The 19,385-nt window shown below is 42.1% G+C and overlaps 1 protein-coding gene across 1 annotated transcript in view; it reads right to left on the bottom strand.

The window, feature by feature from the left end:
* Positions 1-19,385, bottom strand: part of CFAP221 (cilia and flagella associated protein 221) — a 122,082-nt gene that overhangs the window by 72,362 nt on the left and 30,335 nt on the right. The window contains exon 6 of the mRNA XM_068969195.1: positions 5,292-5,395. Within this exon, the coding sequence (XP_068825296.1) occupies positions 5,292-5,395 (104 nt within the window). The remainder of the gene's footprint in view (positions 1-5,291; positions 5,396-19,385) is intronic.

The following is a 19,385-nucleotide window of genomic DNA, read 5'->3' as shown; positions in this document are numbered from 1 at the left end:
GCCACAAGGAAAATGCAGGAACACACGTAAAAGTTTGTGTCCAAATAATTTGGTTCCCTATATTTTTGTGTAATTTGATTCTCTCATTTTATTTCTTCAGGATAGACAACAGTTCTCTCCAAAGGCAAATGTCACATGATGCTTATTTCTCCTTTGTGTCTCTGGTGCCAAGAGGGCTTGGAACGCAATTAAGTGCTCAACAAACATGGAAAGGAAAATAAAAGGCAAGGAGGAAAGAAGGATCAATATGCTAGGTGTGAGAAGGGCTACCATTTCTGACTTCCACTGAAGGCTTTCTGGTTTGCTCTCTAGGTGAGGTGGACTCCTCTGGTTCCCGCAGAGGCCTTGCCCGGAAACCCCCCTCCTTCCCATCTAGGGTCCCTCTGAATCTTGGACCACCCTCTGCCTTGCTCTCTATGCCAACCCCACAGCCCTTTCATTTAGCCATCCAGACATTCACCGAGCACCTACTAGGTGCCAGGCACTGTTTTAGGCACTTGAGACACAATAGTAAACAAAGCAAAGTCCCAGGGGACTTCCCTGGTGATCCAGTGATTAAGGCTCTGCCTGCCAATGCAAGGGGTGCAGGATCTATCCCTAGCCAGGGAATGAAGACCACACAAGCCATATGGCACAGCCCAAACACACACACACACACACACACACACACACACACACAGCCCCAGAGCTCATGGAGTTTATGTGCTGGCCAGGATGGCAAATAAAAAGAAATAAACAAGTGAATACAAACTCTCAAGTCATGTCATGAACACAGGGTAGGCCATGGGGAAGCAAGTGACACCCAAGGAGCTATTTGAGACATGGTGAACATCAGGTCTCAGGTGAGGAGATGCTGAAGCAGAGGCTTGGATGAGGCGTGGGGCTGCTGCTCCAGTCCCCAGACACTGGCACTCTGGACCCCATGCCTTGGCACTTGCTGTTCCCCAGACTAGAAGCCCTTCCTCCAGATCTTCCTTTAGCTTCCAATCTTCTGGAATCACCTCTGTCATCTGCCTCCCCTAGTTAAGTCTCACAAAAGCAGATACCTGCTTGTTACTGTGTTCCCAGCTCAATAAACAAAATGTCAAAGCCTATGTCAGCCCACAAGTTACAGGAAACTCCTCCTGATGCTCCATCTGCAGAAGCCTCCACCACCCTCCCTCACCGATACCCTGCAGTCCTCAGGTATCACCCGAACTGTCACTCTGAAAAGTTTACCAGTCTCCCAACTAGTCTGCAAGCCCCTAAGGCAGATACCCAGTCCCAGAGCTCTTTTATCTTCTCAGATCCTAAGCGCCGTGCTTCAGAAAAATACATAAAACCCTAAAGACTCCACCTAAACACCTACTATTAATAGAATTAATGAAAGTAAAGTTGCAGGATACAAAATCAATATAGAAAAATCAGTTGTGTTTATATACACCAATAACAAACCATGAGAAAGTGAAACGAAAAAACAATTCCATTTACAACAGCAACAAAAAGAATAAAATGCCTCAAAATAAATTTTTTCCAGTTTTATTGAGAAATAATCAACATACCTCTCTGTATAAATTTAAGGTATGAAGCATGATGGTTTGACTTTCGTATTTGTGAAATAATCACAATAGGTTTAATTAACATCCATCATTCTAAATAGACACAATAAAAAGAAAGCCCAGGAATAAACTCATGCATATATGGTCAATTGGCAACAAAGAATCCTAGAATATACAAAAGGGCAAGGACAATCTCTTCAATAAAGTGTTGGGAGAACTGAACAGCCACATAATTAAGAATAAAACTGAACCACTATCTTACACCACATACAGAAGTAAAATTCAGGAGGGAGGGTTAATTTGGAGTTTGAGATTAACAGATATACTCTACATAAAACGGATAAGCAACAAAGACCTACTGTATAGCACAGGGAACTTTACTCAATATCTTGTAATAACAATCTATAAGGGAAAATAATCTAAAAAGTGACTATATTTTGTATATGTATAACTGAGTCACTTTGCTGTACACCTAAAACTAACACAACACTGTAAGTCAACTATATTACAATAAAAAATTTAAAGATTAAAAAAATGATTTCAAAATGGATTAAAGACTTGAATGTAAGAACTGACAATATAATTCCTAGAAGAAAACAAAGAAAAAAGCTCCTTGACATTGGTCTTGACAATGATTTTGGGAATTTGATACCAAAAGCAAAGTCAACAAAAGCAAAAACAAATGAAACTACACCAAGTTCAAAAGCTTCTGCACAACAAAAGAAGACATCAACAAAATGAAAAGACAATCTATGGAATGGAAGGAAATATTTGTAAACCACATATCCAATAAAGCATGAATACCTAAGATACACAAGGATATCATATAACTCAGTAACAAAACGCCAAGATAACCCAACTTTTTCAAATGAGCAAAGGACCCAAACAGACGCTTTTCCAAAGAAGATATACAAATGTCCAACAGGTACATGTTCAACATCACTAATCATCAGGAAAATGCAAATAAAATGAGATTATCATCTCACACCTGTTAGAATGGCTGTTATCAAAGAGATAACAAATCCTGGCAAGAAGGTAGAAAAAAGGGAACACTTGTGCAGTGCTGGAAATGCAAACTGGTGCAGTCACTATGGAAAACAGTGTGGAGGTTTCCTCAGAACCTAAGGAATTATTGCCGGGAGCCAGCATGAGGAATCCCACCCGTGACAAGGTCATGAGGGAGGAAGCTGACATACGCAAGGACGTGATCAGACTTCAGGAGATCCCCCTGGCATTTCCTGAGCATGTACCCTCAAAACCAAAAATCTGCCGGCCTTTGTACTCTGCTTTTCCACTCTTCTGATATTCTCTGGAAAAAAAGTCAACTCAGGGCTTTAGTCTTCTGCATTTGAAAGGGATGTTTCAGTTAAACCCCCTCTGATAACTCTCTAGCTTGCCTAACAGGTTCCCCCGACCTCTTACAACTTGCGAATTGCTTACAGCCCCCCAAACGCGAGAGGCACAAAGCTTAAACCATCTTAAAGATACAGAGCCTTTTCTAAAGAGTTAAAAATCATATTGGTGACGGGTTTTCACTGTTGACTCGATTGCCGCCAGGCCTCTGTATTCTCTATCTTTTAGGCACCTGGGAGGATGTTAATCAATGTAAACGGGATATGGAAAAAGATATATAATAGTTTTGATGTTAGCAACATTAGACTTTTGAGTTAATTACTTTTCTTTGTTATATATCACTGCACTCCTCTTGTGTCCTTGCTATGTAAGAATGTAACTTTATTTAGTGCTTTCTGAGAATGGCACCAGACTTTGGCAAGATCAACACAAATAAGTCTTCTGGTCGACAAACCCTTATCAGAAAAAAAGGCTGTAAAATGTTGATTGGCCCTTTTGGCCGGAAGATGATGTAAATTACCTAAGACTTGTGTATACAAGTAGGTATGCAGAGAGAAAAGCCTGGTTTTGATAAGAGTCTGGACTGCTAACGCTGCATAACTTTGTGTTACCCATTGATCTCCATGTTTTATCAAAAGTATAAAAGGCCTTCTGAACAATAGAGGCTGGAGCCAATCGCTGGACTGGTTTCCCCCGTGTCTCTCTCTCTCTCCTTTTCTCCCTTTCCCTCCCTCTCCTCTTTACTTTAATTTCAGGCTGAATTCCCATCTGAGGCGCAGAGGCTCGGCAAGTCTACTTACTTGCCCTGGCTGTTAAGACCGGCGCTAAAGGGAGCCTAAGGCGAGGCACCGTTAGATGTTCAAGCGAGCGCTGGTGGCCCAACGTAGATGGTGCAAGTTCCTTGTCTGGAATTTTATTGGTCTTCCAGGTAATCCAAGCTATTCAGCCTTCTTTCTCCACTTAATTTTCCTACTACACTATTTCTTCCTAATCTAATCTTATATTAATAAATAAATAAGTTTTTTCCTCTCCAACGCCGTCCATGGTTCGAATTTCCTGGATCCACCGGGGCTGAACCCTGGCCAATTATCATAAGATCCAGCAACCTCACATCTGGGAATATATGCAAGGGGAATGAAATCATTATTTTGAAGAGATATATGTACTCCCACGTTCACTGCAGCATTATTCACAATATCCAAGGGAATGAAAATACTCTGTGTCCATTGACAGATGAGAGGATAAAGAAGTGGCATATACATATACATATATATATATATATATATATATATATATATAATGCAATATTACTCAGTGTTAAAGAAGACAACATGTATGAACTTGGGTGCCATTATGCTAAGTAAAATAAGCCAAAGACAGATACTACAAAGTATCATTTACATACACATTCAGAAGAAAAAAAGTCCAATTCTGAGAAACAGAGAGTTGAAAAATGGTTACCAGGGGCTGGGGGTGGGGGGTGGTGGTGGTAAGGAGAATTGGTAAAAGGGTACAAACTTTCAATTATAGAATGAATAAGGTCTGAGGCTTTAACATAAAACTAGGTGACTATACTTGAAATTTGCTGAGAGAGCAGAACTTAAATGTTTCACCAATAAAAAAGGCAGCTCTATGAGGTGATGGATATTAATTAACTCAGTGACAGAATCCTTTCACGATGTGTACACATGTCAAATCATCACATTATATGCTTAAAAAGCTTATAATTTTATGTATAAAATTATATCCATATCATATACATGTCAGTTATACCTCAATAAATCTGAAAAAACACAAAACAAAAACAAAACTATTTTAGAATTCACAGCAGGCCACAAAGGGTGGATATTTAAATCCCAAACCTAAACATCAGGAGAGAAACTGGGAAGCAGAAGTCAGTTCAGGTGGAGATTTCATTCTCAGAGGTCCTGAGCATCTTTGGGATCTACATCCTTTGGGGCATGCAAAGACAGATGGTCCGTGCCACATGTGGGACAAATTCCTTAGACCCTTCACTAAGATTCTGAGGGCTTGAGTAGATATAATATTCCCATTTTATTCGAACCTGTACTAAAGGTGACTATGAACCATGTCAGTACCAGGAGTTAAAACGAGAATGGATTAACTCCTGATTTCAAGTTTTGACTCGAGGGTGCAATTGACCTGAATATAAATTATAAATTATCTGCATGATATAGATTATCCCAAACTGTGTTTACTCCCACGTTTCCGGTTCTGATTTACATGATCAGATATGTAAAATCGGTTACTGTTACACATTTGAAAATAACACATTCAAATGTGGCTTATTCTCTTTCATAACTTGAGAACTACTTTCCAAGTCATCTTCAATCTGAGAACTGTCAGGAAATTGGCAACTTGAGAATTAATTCTCCTTACCTGATGTTGGCTCCACAGTAAAGGCCTGATGAGGGTGAACCACAGTGACATGAAACTCGAAATCCACAGGACAACTGCACCACAAAGGAATCACGTGGCTTTTGCTGCAAAAAAGAAGAAAACTGTAAAATACTATTTTTCTTTATAACCACCTCTTTTGGTATCAAAGAATACTCAGGTTATGTAATAAACAACCACAACCATGAGGAGAGCCAACCCTCACACTCTCATTCCCGCGTGACAGCTAGCTGACAGCACCTTCTGGGTGCTGTGGCAGGGGGACATCTCAGAGAGCCCTGAGCCTATCCTGATGGCAAAGTGGAATGACCCTTTTGCAGTAGTAGTTTTGGGGATACAGTAGATTTCAAATACGGTTTGAAAAATGATGCCAGGAGTATTTTTACTTGGCCTTAAATTCATTATTTGGAAATACTCCAAATATAAATAAAATATTGAAAATAATAAAAGAAAGATCCGTTTATCCACTACCAAGCTCTATAAAATCTTCTGCTTGGGGTAAACCAATGTCTTATTTTAACAGATATGAAACATGCAGAACAGCTGAAGCTCCCTGGCTACCTCTCCCTGGTCCTCTGCTCCTTCTTGCTTCCCCAGGGGTGACCTCTACCTGTATTCACCATCATTCCCACGGATTTTAGAAATATCACCACATATGTATGTACCCATAAAGTGGAGAGTGAAAAAGTTGGCTTAAAGCTCAACATTCAGAACACGAAGATCATGGCATCAGGTCCCATCACTCCATGGGAAATAGATGGGGAAACAGTGGAAACAGTGTCAGACTTTATTTTGGGGGGCTCCAAAATCACTGCAGATGGTGACTGCAGCCATGAAATTAAAAGACGCTTACTCCTTGGAAGAAAAGTTATGACCAACCTAGATAGCATATTCAAAAGCAGAGACATTACTTTGCCAACTAAGGTCCGTCTAGTCAAGGCTATGGTTTTCCCAGTAGTCATGTATGGATGTGAGAGTTGGACTGTGAAGAAGGCTGAAGGCCAAAGAATTGATGCTTTTGAACTGTGGTGTTGGAGAAGACTCTTGAGAGTCCCTTGAACTGCAAGGAGATCCAACCAGTCCATTCTGAAGGAGATCAGCCCTAGGATTTCTTTCGAAGGAATGATGCTAAAGCTGAAACTCCAGTACTTTGGCCACCTCAGGCGAAGAGTTGACTCATTAGAAAAGACTTTGATGCTGGGAGGGATTGGGGGCAGGAGGAGAAGGGGACGACAGAGGTTGAGATGGCTGGATGGCATACTGACTCGATGGACGTTGAGTCTGAGTGAACTCCGGGAGTTGGTGATGGACAGGGAGGCCTGGCGTGCTGCGATTCATGGGGTCGCAAAGAGTTGGACATGACTCAGCAACTGAGCTGAACTGATACTATTCTAAAACATGCTGGTTTTGCCCAGCATTATGCTTCTGAAATTGATCCATGATGACACATGAAGTTCTGTTCATTTGTTTTAACCAGCGATAAGTAGTTCGCTGTCTGTCGACATCATCTCTCTCTCTGCTCTCGTGCTGAAAGGTGTATCGGTTGTCTGTGCCTTTTCACTGCTTTAGTGTGGTGACGACAGTCTTTGGGCGACTCCTTATGCATGTGGATCAGAGCTGCTTTAGCTGGGACTGAGAAATGGAATTACTGGTGAGCAGTAAAGTGAAATTATCAGCTTTGCTAGCTATGGCCTAAGTGCCCCCTGAAGCACTCGAACTAATTTATCCTCCCATGAGCAGCATCTGATTACCAACACAGAATTCTCAGACATTGTAACTTCTCCCAACTTGATGAGGGTGAAATAGTATGTCACTTTATTTTTATTTCTTTGAGGTTGACCCTACTCATTTTACCCATTGGATTTCCTCTTCTATGAATTGCCTGTGTGTATTCTTTGCTCATTTTTCTACTGGATTATTCTATTCTCTTATTAACTTGTAAATTTTAGATATGAATGTTTTCAATTACATCCATTGATATAAATTCGAGATAAGGGTCATTATACAGAGTAATCACTTCAGCCAACAGTGAGATGACTACTTCATAGCTTTTTTATTTTTTTAACCAAAATTCTGTTCTAAATTCTGTTCTAAATCAGGCTCTACTAGAAGTATCAGTTCATCTGTCTTAACTGTATGAGATGTTTTCTAATTCTGAAATACAGGGTACCTAAAAGTCATTACGTTTTTTGGGGCAATTCAACCTAACAGACACTTAGGCCCCACTGAGCATCAGGTATTTTACAGCACTGGGTAGATAAAACTAACATTACGAATTACATGTCTCTCAAGATGATGAATGACACTGCCCGAACCTGGTCCCTGAAGATTAGGTCAGTGACTTACAAGCCACCTGGGCCATATGGGCCTCCAGTCAGTATCCCCAGGGGTCTGCTCAGAGCTACCCCAGCAGCTGCTCAGGGATCCTCTGCTAAAAGTTGAATGTTTACATTTTCCTGAACTAAAACAAACAAAAACTGGTAGTGCTTTTTATATTTACCCAATCTGTAGCTAACTTCAAAGCTCTGATAATTCCCATAGAAAAGGTGTCAGAGTATTTGTTTAATGATGATTACATGAAGCCAAGTTCCTGATGCATTAATCAGTTGGAAAAACAAACAATTCCTTAAGGGCACAAAATTCCAAGTGGTTTGATTCAGGAGACACAGCAGTGCCAGGAATACATAGGCAGTAGAAAAACTGAACTTGGTTTTCATCGTTGCTATTCACACTACGAATATCAAATTATGTGACTGATTTCCTTCATCATAAATCAAGGGCGATCTACTTTAATGTGGGTCAAGAGAAATTCTGGCAGATAGGAAGCTTAGGTTATTTAGAAGTTTTCCATATGTGAAGAAACAGAATCCCATTAGATTCTGGGGGCCTTAAAAATTCTCAGCTAAATTCCATTGCTAAAATACAATAAAAAGTGACTGGCAGTGAAGAAACATGAATAAATATACATATCCTATGCCTATTAATCCTCAGATGCAAATAGGAGCCTGAATTAGAGTTCTTCTATGATTTATAGAAAGTAGCAAATTAAAATATTAAAGCAGAACTTTCCTGCTGGACCAGTGGTTGGGAGTTTGCCTGCCACTGCAGGGGACATAGGTTTGATCCCTGGTCCAGGAGGATTCCATATGTCACGGGGCAGCTGGGTCTGTATGCTGTGAGTGCTGAGTCCCTCGTGTCCAAGAGCTCGTGTACCACAAAAGAGACCGCCCTCCCCATCCTCATCACCCATCCCTGCTCTCTGCAATTAGCAGGGGGCCTGCATGCAGTGGCGAGGGCCCAGCACAGCCAAAATAAAAATAATATTAAAAAAATTAAAGCATATAGAAGTTAATACTCTTCAAGTAATGACAACTTTTATCCTTGCTACTTTATTATTTAAACATTTAATCAAATACATTAAGGCTATGTATAAAAATATATTAAGCACTTAAAAAGACTTATGACTTATTTTTAATAAAATCCAACTCAAACTTTTTAAATACCAGTCTTATGATCAGGTACAAACTCTGTGCCTATTAGAAGAAGAGAGTACCAATTTCCCTCACAGAAAGTAAATATTTTAAAATAATATAAACGCAAATTTCTTTCTTGTCCTTTTTCTAAATAAATGCTAGAAGAGGGCCAGACACTGCATTAATTTCCAGTAAATTATATAACATTTGTTTCTACTTTACTCTGATGTTATTTTCATCATTTACCCTGAAATCTAACATTGTGTTAGTTAGGAGTAATCAACGATTTCTTGAGAGAATGTATAATCTTGTGAACTTATTGGGGATAACATAAAAGCAAATTTCCTCTCTAATTAAAAAACCTCCATGTTTAGAGAGTGGGCTGAGTGAGCCATCTTGACATAAATAGTACTGGACTCCTTTTCGGAGAATGAAAGTTGACTGATCATGTCACCAAGAGGGACTGTATGGGGCCTTCCTGGAACGGACTCCCCGCCCTGACCCCCATGTCCTCTACCTGCCTCTTTACTGTGGAAAAACTGTGGCCTCCTAGACCTTTCCTGAGTTCCAAAGAGTCAATTTAATCAGAGAATGAGAAAATGGAGAAAGAAAAGAAAACCATCAGGCAAGAAAAAATTCTAATACTTTAGCCATTAGACAAAGTCAAGGACCTTCAGTTCCTCCTCAAGGGCTATAGACAATGTTCTGGGCCACATCCTTTGAGCTGTCTTGTAGATACTGAGATTCCCACCAGGTGGGAGAAGTTACCGGTATGCTACCCACAAGCATGCAGACTCCAGACTGGTTGGAATCAGAAAGTTGATGATGCTGACTCCTGATAACCTCACCATAATCGAATCAGAAGAATGTCCATGAGCTGACCACACACCCCACTACCCTCTTTCCTCACTCTGTCTTTAAAAACCTTTCCTTGAAATCTTTCAAGGAATTCAGGCCTTTTAAGCACTAGGTGTCTAGACTGCTTCCTGGGTGCTTATAATTAACACTGCACTTTCCTTCACCGTGATCTGCTGTCATTAGGATGGCTTTGCTGCACACAGGCAAGCAGACCCAAGCATGATTCAGTAACAGTAAAAAGCATGACAAATGCTAACTTATTACAAGATGGTGGATTCAGAGGGCACAATAAATTAATCATCAGCTATTACATACTACTTGTAACCATCAAGATAAAGGGAAGCCTCTTCACAGAGACATATATAAAATTTAAACCATAATGTAGACTATGTAGTCATGTCAATTTAGCAGGACTTTTCCCTTGTCAATTACTCACTGATACAGGAATCACTTAGAGATCCAAAGCTGTGGACAGCAATGTTGTATTTGCATGAGACCCACTCCTTTTCAAATGTACAGAAGACTCATGAGAAAATTGAATCTGAGTGAGCTCATCGATATTGGGACTTCCCTGGCGGTCCAGTGGTTAAGAATCTGCCTTACAATGCAGTAGACATGGGTTTGATCCCTGGTTGGGGAACTAAGATCCCACATGCTGGGGGACAGCTAAGCCCATATGCTGCAACTGAGCCTGTGGGCCTCAACTACAGAGCCCACACACTCTGGGGTCCCTGTACCATAACTAGAGAGAAGACTCTGTGCAACTGAGAGCCTGAGTATCTCAACCAAGAGCCGAAGCAGGCAAAAATAAATACATAAATACGAAAACAAACCCATTTTTTTTCATTGAGAGGTGGATCCCCAGTCTCCTTCCCTGGGATCTGGGCTCTCTGGCCACTCAGCTCCTGGAGAGCAGCAGAAATAATGATGCTGCATTGCTTTCCTAAGGCCATACCCAGGAGACTGGCATCTCTTGATCCTCCTGGGTGCTCACCTTGTTGCCAGGTTGGCAGGAAGCACAAGCAGCCTTTGGAGAGACCCATGTGGAGAGAACAGAGGCTACCAGCCCTGCACCCAGCTCAGCCCAGGAAACAGCCAGCATGCGAGTGGACCATCCTGGGAAGTGGATCCCTTGGCTTGGCTAAGCGGCCTCAGCTGACTCTGCACAAAGCAGGGCAACTTTCTCCATCAAGGAGCCTTCAAAATGTAGATCCAGGAGCAAAACAAATGACTGCTGTTACTTTAAGCCACTGCTTCCAGGGTGGTTTGTTACACAGCAGTAAGGAAAAACCAGACCCAGGCAGCATTCTCTCTTCCTCACCTCATTTCTCCTTTAGTGAATGACTGCCTTTACCCCATTTCTGGTGGGAATCTTAACTTGGACATTTTAAAGTCTTTTTCTCTTTTCAGTAGTAGCTCTTCACATGTTCCAGCCATGTGCTTGTGCCTCAGCCAACCTGGGAGGTAAGCACTATTATTCAGACCATTTCATAGAAAAATAAACTGACCAGTGTGGGGCTATCCAAGGACTTACAATTAATAAGAGCTGAGGTTGGAATGGTGAGGGTCACAAGATGGCAGAATAGAAGGACATGCGCTCATCTTCTCCTGTGAGAACTCCAAAATTACAACTTGCTGCTGAACAACCATCGGACAGGAGGATGTTGGATCACACCAAAAAAAAAAAAATAATAATAATAATACCCCATGTCCAAGGGCAAAGGAGAAGCCCCAGAAAGACAGTAGGAGGGGCAAAATTGCATTTAGAATCAAACCCCATACCTTCCAGAGACACTTGGAGGGCTCAAACAAAACCTTGTGCACACCAGGAGACCCCACAGAGACTGAGCCAGACCTGCCTTTGAGTGTTTGAGTGTCCCCTGCAGAGGTATGGGTCAGCAGTGGCCTGTCACAGGGGCAGGGGCTCTGGTACAGCAGACCCGATTGTGCCATAAGCCCTCTTAGAGGAGGTCACTATTAACCCCACCATAGAGCCGCCAGAACTTACCCAGGACTAGGGAAACAGACTTTTGGAGGGCCGAAACAAAACCTTATGTGCACCAGGACCCAGGAAAAGGAGCAGGGACCCCACAGGAGACTGACCCAGACTTGCCTGTTGAGTGTCCAGAAGTCTCCAGCAGAGGCATGGATCGGCAGTGGCCTGCTGCAGGGTCAGAGGGACCGAGTGCAGCAATGCACAGGACCTTTTCAAGGAGGTCGCCATTATCTGCATTACTTCCGCCATAGTTTGATCTCAGGTCAAACAACCGGGAAGAAACATAGTCCCGCCCATCAACAGAAAACTGGATTAAAATTTACTGAGCATGGCTCTGCCCATCAGAACCAAGAACCAGTTTCCCCCACAGTCAGTCTCTCCCATCAGGAAGCTTCCATAAGCCTCTTATCCTTATACCTCAGAGGGCAGACAGAATGAAAATCACAATCACAGATAACTGATCACACAGACCACAGCCTTGTCTAACTGAAGAAAATTATAAGCCATGCTGTGTCAGTTCAGTTTAGTTCAGTCACTCTGTCGTGTCCGACTATTTGCCACCCCATGAACCACAGCACGCCAGGCCTCCTTGTCCATCACCAACTCCTGGAGTCCACCCAAATCCATGTCCTTTGAGTTGGTGATGCCATCCAACCATCTTATCCTCTGTCGTCCCCTTCTCCTCCCGCCCTCAATCTTTCCCAGCATTGAGGTCTTCGAATGAGTCAGCTCTTCGCATCAGGTGGTCAAAGTATTGGAGTTTCAGCATCAACATCAGTCCTTCCAATGAACATCCAGGACTGATCTCCTTTAGGATGGACTGGTTGGATCTCCTTGCAGTGTAGGGCCACCCAAGACAGATGGGTCATGGTGGAGAGTTCTGACAAAATGTGGTCCACTGGAGAAAGGAATGGCAAACCATTTTAGCACTCTTGCCTTGAGAACCCCGTGAGCAGTATGAAAAGCCAAAAAGATATGACATTGAAAGATGAACTCCCCAGGTCATAGGTGCCCAATATGCTACGGGAGAAGAGTGGAGAAACAACTCCAGAGAGAATGAAGAGATGGAGCCAAAGCAAAAACAATGCCCAGTTGTGGATGTGACTGGTGATGGAAGTAAAAGTCCAATGCTGTAAAGAACAATATTGCATAGGAACCTGGAATGTCAGGTCCATGAATCAAGGCAAATTGGAAGTGGGCAAACAGGAGATGGCAAAAGTGAACATCAATATTTTAGGAATCAGTGAATTAAAATGGACTGGAATGGATGAATTTAACTCAGATGACCATTATATCTACTACCGTGGGCAAGAATCCCTTAGAAGAAATGGAGTAGCCTTCATAGTCAACCAAACAGTCTGAAATGCAGTACTTGGGTGCAGTCTCAAAAACAACAGAATGATCTCTGTTTATTTCCAAGGCAAACCATTCAGTATCACAGTAATCCAAGTCTATGCCCCAACCACTAATGCTGAAGAAGTGAAAGTTGAACGGTTCTATGAAGACCTACAAGACCTTCTAGAATTAACACCCCAAAAAGATGTCCTTTTCATTATAGGGGACTGGAATGCAAAAGTAGGAAGTCAAGAGATACCTGGAGTAACAGGCAAATTTGACCTTGGAATGTGGAATGAAGCAGGGCAAAGGCTAATAGAGTTTTGCCAAGAGAATGCACTGGTCATAGCAAACACCCTCTTCCAACAACACAAGAGAAGACTCAACAAATGGACATCATCAGATGGCCAACACCGAAATCAGATTCATTATATTCTTTGCAGCCAAAGATGGAGAAGCTCTATGCAGTCAGCAAAAACAAGACCAGGAGCTGACTAGGGCTAAGATCATGAACTCCTTATTGCCTAATTCAGACTTAAATTGAAGAAAGTAGAGAAAACCACTAGACCATTCAGATATGACCTAAATCAAATCCCTTACAATTATACAGTGGAAGTGAGAAATAGATTCAAGGGATTAGATCTGATAGATAGAGTGCCTGAAGAACTATGGACAGAGGTTTGTAACACTGTATAGGAGGCAGTGATCAAGACCATCCCCAAGAAAAAGAAATGCAAAAAAGCAAAATGGCTGTCTGAGGAGGCCTTACAAATAGCTGTGAAAAGAAGAGAAGCAAAAAGCAGGGGAGAAAAGTAAAGATATACCCATTTGAATGCAGAGTTCCAAAGAATAGCAAGAAAGCCTTCCTCAGTGATCAATGCAAAGAAATAGAGGAAAACAATAGAATGGGAAAGACTAGAGATCTCTTCAAGAAAATTAGAGATACCAAGGGAATATTTCATGCAAAGTTGGGGATAATAAAGGACAGAAATGGTATGGACCTAACAGTAGCAGAAGATATTAAGAAGAGGTGGCAAGAATGCACAGAAGAACTGTACAAAAGAGATCTTCATGACCCAGATAACCATGATGGTGTGATCACTCACCTAGAGCCAGACATTCTGGAATGAGAAGTCAAGTGGGCCTTAGAAAGCATCATGGTGAACAAAGCTGGTGGAGGTGATGGAATTTCATCTGAGCTCTTTCAAATCCTAAAAGATGATGCTATTAAAGTGCTGCACACAATATACCGGCAAATTTGGAAAATTCAGCAGTGGCCACAGGACTGGAAGAGGTCAGTTTTCATTCCAGTCCCAAAGAATCTTCAAACTACCACACAATTGCACTCATCTCACATGCTAGCAAAGTAATGCTCAAAATTCTCTAAGCCAGGCTTCAACAGTATGTGAACCATGTACTTCCAGATTTCAAGCTAGATTTAGAAAAGGCAGAGGAACCAGAGATCAAACTGCCAACATCTGTTGGATCATCGAAAAAGCAAAAGAGTTCCAAAAAAAACCATCTACTTCTGCTTTATTTACTATGCCAAAGCCTTTCGCTGTGTGGATCACAACAAACTGTGGACAATTCTTAAAGAGATCAGAATACTAGACCACCTTACCTGCCTCCTGAGAAATCTGTATGTAGGTCAAGAAGCATCAGTTAGAATGGGACATAGAACAACAGACTGGTTCCAAATTGGGAAAGGAGTACCTCAGGGCTGTATATTGTCACCCTGCTTATTTAACTTACATGCAGAGTACATTATGCAAAATGCCAGGCTGGATGGAGCAGAAGCTGGAATCAAGACTGCTGGAAGAAACAGCAATAACCTCAGATACGCAGATAACACCACCAGTGGCAGAAAATGAAGACGAACTAAAGAGCCTCTTGATGAAAGTGAGTGAGGAGAGTGAAAAAATCGGATTAAAACTCAACATTCAGAAAACTAAGATCATGGAATCCAGTCCCATCACTTCATGGCAAATAGATGGGGAAACAATAGAAACAGTGACAGACTATTTTGGGGGGCTCCAAAATCACTGTAGATGGTGACTGCAGCCATGAAATGAAAAGACACTTGCTCCTTGGAAGAAAAACTATGACCAACCTAGATAGCATATTCAAAAGCATAGACATCACTTTGCCAAAAAAGGTCCATCTAGTCAAAGCTATGGTTTTTCCAGTAGCTATGTATGGATGTGAGTTGGACTACAAAGAAAGCTGAGGGCCGAAGAATTGATGCTTCTAAACTGTGGTGTTGGAGAAGACTCTAGAGTGTCTCTTGGACTGCAAGGAGATCCAACCAGTCCATCCCAAAAGAAATCAGTCCTGAATATTCATTGGGAGGACTGATGCTGATGCTGAAACTCCAATACTTTGGCCACCTGATGTGAATAACTGACTCATCGGGAGACTCTGATGCTGGGAAAGATTGAAGGCAGGAGGAGAACGGGATGACAGAGGATGAGATATTTGGATGGCATCACTGACACAGTGGACATGAGTTTCAGCAAGCTCCTGGAGTTGGACAGAAGCCTGGACAGAGAAGCCTGGCATGCTGCAGTCCATGGGGTCATGACTGACTAACTGGACTGACTGAGATGGGAATGAAAGCCAGGACCCAAGGACCCAAGCTCTTAATTGCCATGCTATGTCCCTCTCCTCGGTCTCTAACAACCTCAAAAAACTAAGCCATCTCACTGTTCACACCTACAGCTTCTTCCCCATTGATTTTCTCTTCAAAACTGATCCCTCTGGGCTTTATTTGCTGAGCTTTTTGAAAGGCAAGTTCTTCAATTAGTCCATCATCAAGAAAGGCTTATAAAGTCCCAGGACTTTGTCTCAAATGTTACCAACCTCCCCTCAAGTCCTGGCATGCATGTAGAGAGAAAGGAGTGGGGGTGTCTGGAGACTGGCCATTTAGTTTCCTTCGAGCCTGAGGTGTAAACTGCTGTATTCAGAAGATGACCAACAAAAATAGTAAGAAATCAGACAAAATGATTAGCTTCTCAATAAGCCAGATCCCCAGATGAATGTGCCACAACTTGAAAAGATATGAAGAATGCAGAGTAAATTATGTCTCCGATTTCAAAGTATGCCCTTGCAATCTCAGATAATTTATGTTCCTGTGAACTTCCATATGCCGCTTATCTCACTTTCAAAGTCACAACTGACTGGGACTGGGGCCTCAAACCAGAAGCACAGTGGACCCAGGATCTTTAATGACATAGTCAAATAAAGACAAACACAAATTTACATAAGGAAATGGTCACTTAACAGGCATCTTTTTTTTTTTTTTTTTTTGCCTTTACAGAATTACACACCATCCTTACTTTAGACTCAGCTTAGACCAATATTGGGCTTCCCAGGTGGTGCTGGTGGTAAAGAATCCACTTGCCAATGCAGGAGACATAAGAGACATGGGTTCAGACCTTGGGTGGGGAAGATCCCTTGGAGGAGGGAATGACAACCCACTCCAGTATTCTTGCCTGGAGAATCCCATGGACAGAGGAGGCTGGTGGACTACAGTCCATGGGGTTGCAAAGAGTTGGAGATGACTTAAGCACACACACACATAGACCAAGAAGGAGGCAAGAAGTCAGGGAGGTTTGATGCTTTTTCTCTTGCTGGTGTGACTGTCAAGTTCCTTTTTTGCCCCTAATTCAATTTCTTCCCCAACCCTACTTAGTTCTCCCCATTGGTAAAATTTTACACACATCCCATTAGTTTAGGAAAAGATGGAATTCTGAAAACACTAGGGAACAACCAGAAGTATTATTATATGAGGTCCCCTTGTATACTTGGTTAAGGAAGTTAAGATATTTCTTTGGGGGTGGGGTGGGGAAGGGAACTGAATCTCGAAGAAGTTAGAGGTGACCTGGTGACATGTTACCTGTCATTCACAGAGATAATATGTACCCCATTCACATTTCTAAATACCTTTTTTAGAAAATGTATATACCATAAAATTTACCCGTTCCTAAGGGTACAGTTTGGGCTTCCCCTAGTGGCTCAGTGGTAAAGAATCTGCCTGCAATGTAGAAGACTCAGGTTTGATCCTTCGGTTGGGAAGTTCCCAAGGAGGGCATGGCAACCCCCTCCAGTACTCTTGCCTGGAGAATCCCATGGACAGAGGGGCACGCTGGGCTACGGTCCACGGGGCCGCACAGAGTTGGCCGTGACTGAGCAGCAGCGGCAGCGGCACAGTTGAGTGGGACTGGGGACATTCACACTGTTGTGCAACCATTGCCACTGTCCTTCTCCAAAACTTCTATCACTTGCAAAATTGGAACTCTGTCCCCATTAAACTGCAATCCCATCCCCTAGCCTCTGGTACCCACCCTTCTGCTCTCTGTCTCTAAACATGATGAGTCTGAGTACCTGCTCTGAGTGGAATCACACAGCACAAAAGACCTTCTAAAAACTAAAGGATAACTTCACTTAAACATGAAAACAGTAATAGAATTAATACATCATATAGAAAATAGCATCTACAACTCACTAGAGGTACAGATAATGTGGGGTAAGGAACGAAATTCAGGGCTGCTCATCTTAGGGCAGGTCCCTGGTTGCTAGCTACTCTAAATATTTTGACAAGCATTAAATAATCACATTCTAGGGAATTCTCTGGTGGTCCAGTGCTTATGACTCTGTGCTCTCATAAGACACATGGCATGACCAAAAAAAAAAAAAAATCACACTCTAGAAACCATGCCATCCGCAATATTTACCTTTGCTTCTTCCAGGAGTAGACACTGAAACTCCTTATGCTGTATTCTTAAATGCTAGAGCTGGGAGCTAATCTATGAATAGTTTTCATAACAATATTTTAAAGTTTCTTACTGTTTAGTCCATGATACTAGGTTGGTAGTTTCATATAAGCCATATAATGTATCTATTAAATTTAATGTATTATTCCAAGAATTTATACAAAAACTAGAAAGCCCTAAATAAAAAAAAGTACTCCACCTTTTACCATGGGCCCTGATACACACATTCCTAAACTGACCATCCGTTGGTGTTGCTCCAATCCTTAGTACCATGCAAACCAAGGGCAATTTTCCAAATCAAATTTGCACAAAATCCAAGGGAGAAAAGCAGAGTAAAACAGTTTTCAAGCTAAGCTCTAGTAAGGTCAATACTGCTTTCCTAAATTTTGTTTTTCAGCCTTTCAATGACTTTCTCCAGGAGTCAAAAGTCTGGGATTCAACATTTTGTGAGAAAAACTTGAAAACAAAACAAAACAAATTTAGGCCTTCCATTGAAAGCTCTCTTTGGGACTTCCCTGGTGATCCAGTGGTTAAGAATCCACCTTCCAATGCAGGGGACATGGGTTCAATCCCTGGTCCAGGAACTAAGACCACACATACCTCAGGGCATCTAAGCCCATGCACCAAGACTGCTGAAGCCTGAGAGCCTGCAGCCTGTGCTCTGCACTGAGAGAAACCCATGCGCCACTAGAGGGGGCCCCAGGAGACTTCCAGGTGAGCCTGTCTATAGCGTGCCAACCAACTGGTCAACCGAATCGGTGGGTCAACCGAAACCTGATGGGTTTCTCCCATTAGGGTGGTACTCTGCATATCACAACTAGAGGGGACCCCAGGAGACTTCAGGTGAGCTTGTCTATAGCGCTCCAACCAACTGGTCAACTGAATCAGCTTGATGCTAGGAGGGTCAGGTGATGCCACATGGAGAGGACAACTAGCTAATCGACTGGATTTTTGCCAGATTTCAGCCAGTTGTTCAGTATGAGATAGACACTGCCAGGGAAATTGCAGAGTAAGATGATTTAAGATGAACCTTTCTAGAGTCATGGGAACAGGAAGAGGTAACATTTCAGTACCTCTCATTAGCATGCTTTCATTTACTTATGTGTGCAGGAAGAATAGCACTGTATCTGATCCATAATGCTGTCTAAGATTAGAAACGAAGTGATGGCTGGGGTTACCCAGTTATAGAGCAGTTTCAACATCTGCAGGCGAAAGACAGCTGAAAGGCCTCTGCATCCCATGGTTGGATGTTGGATAGATGTTGGATAGAAACTGTAATGCTACTTTTTGTTATTTACAGAAGCTGTCAAAACACAGTTCACCAAATTTTAAACCACCACAGCTGTTTATAGGTAGTTGGCAAATGTCCATGTGGGATTTTATCTCAGCGAGGAAAATTTACAACTATCAAATCCAGCCCATGAGAACATAGTTGATGAATAGATACAAGTCTGCCTCCTGACCTTTTGGAAAGTGACTGAGGTGCCACCCAATCCTCAGAAAGGCTAGACCCAGACCACACCTGCTGCTCCCCAGAAGCAACCTCAAAGAGAGCAAACGTAGGATATTAAATGAAAATTCTACAACTTCTGGCAATTTGGTCTAAATTGGTTATATACATATATAAAGAGAACATATATTC

This window comes from Capricornis sumatraensis, chromosome 3, assembly GCF_032405125.1.
Source record: "Capricornis sumatraensis isolate serow.1 chromosome 3, serow.2, whole genome shotgun sequence".
NCBI lineage: Eukaryota > Metazoa > Chordata > Mammalia > Artiodactyla > Bovidae > Capricornis > Capricornis sumatraensis.
Note: the sequence above shows the minus strand (reverse complement) of the source record. Positions and strands in the feature narration are given on the sequence as shown.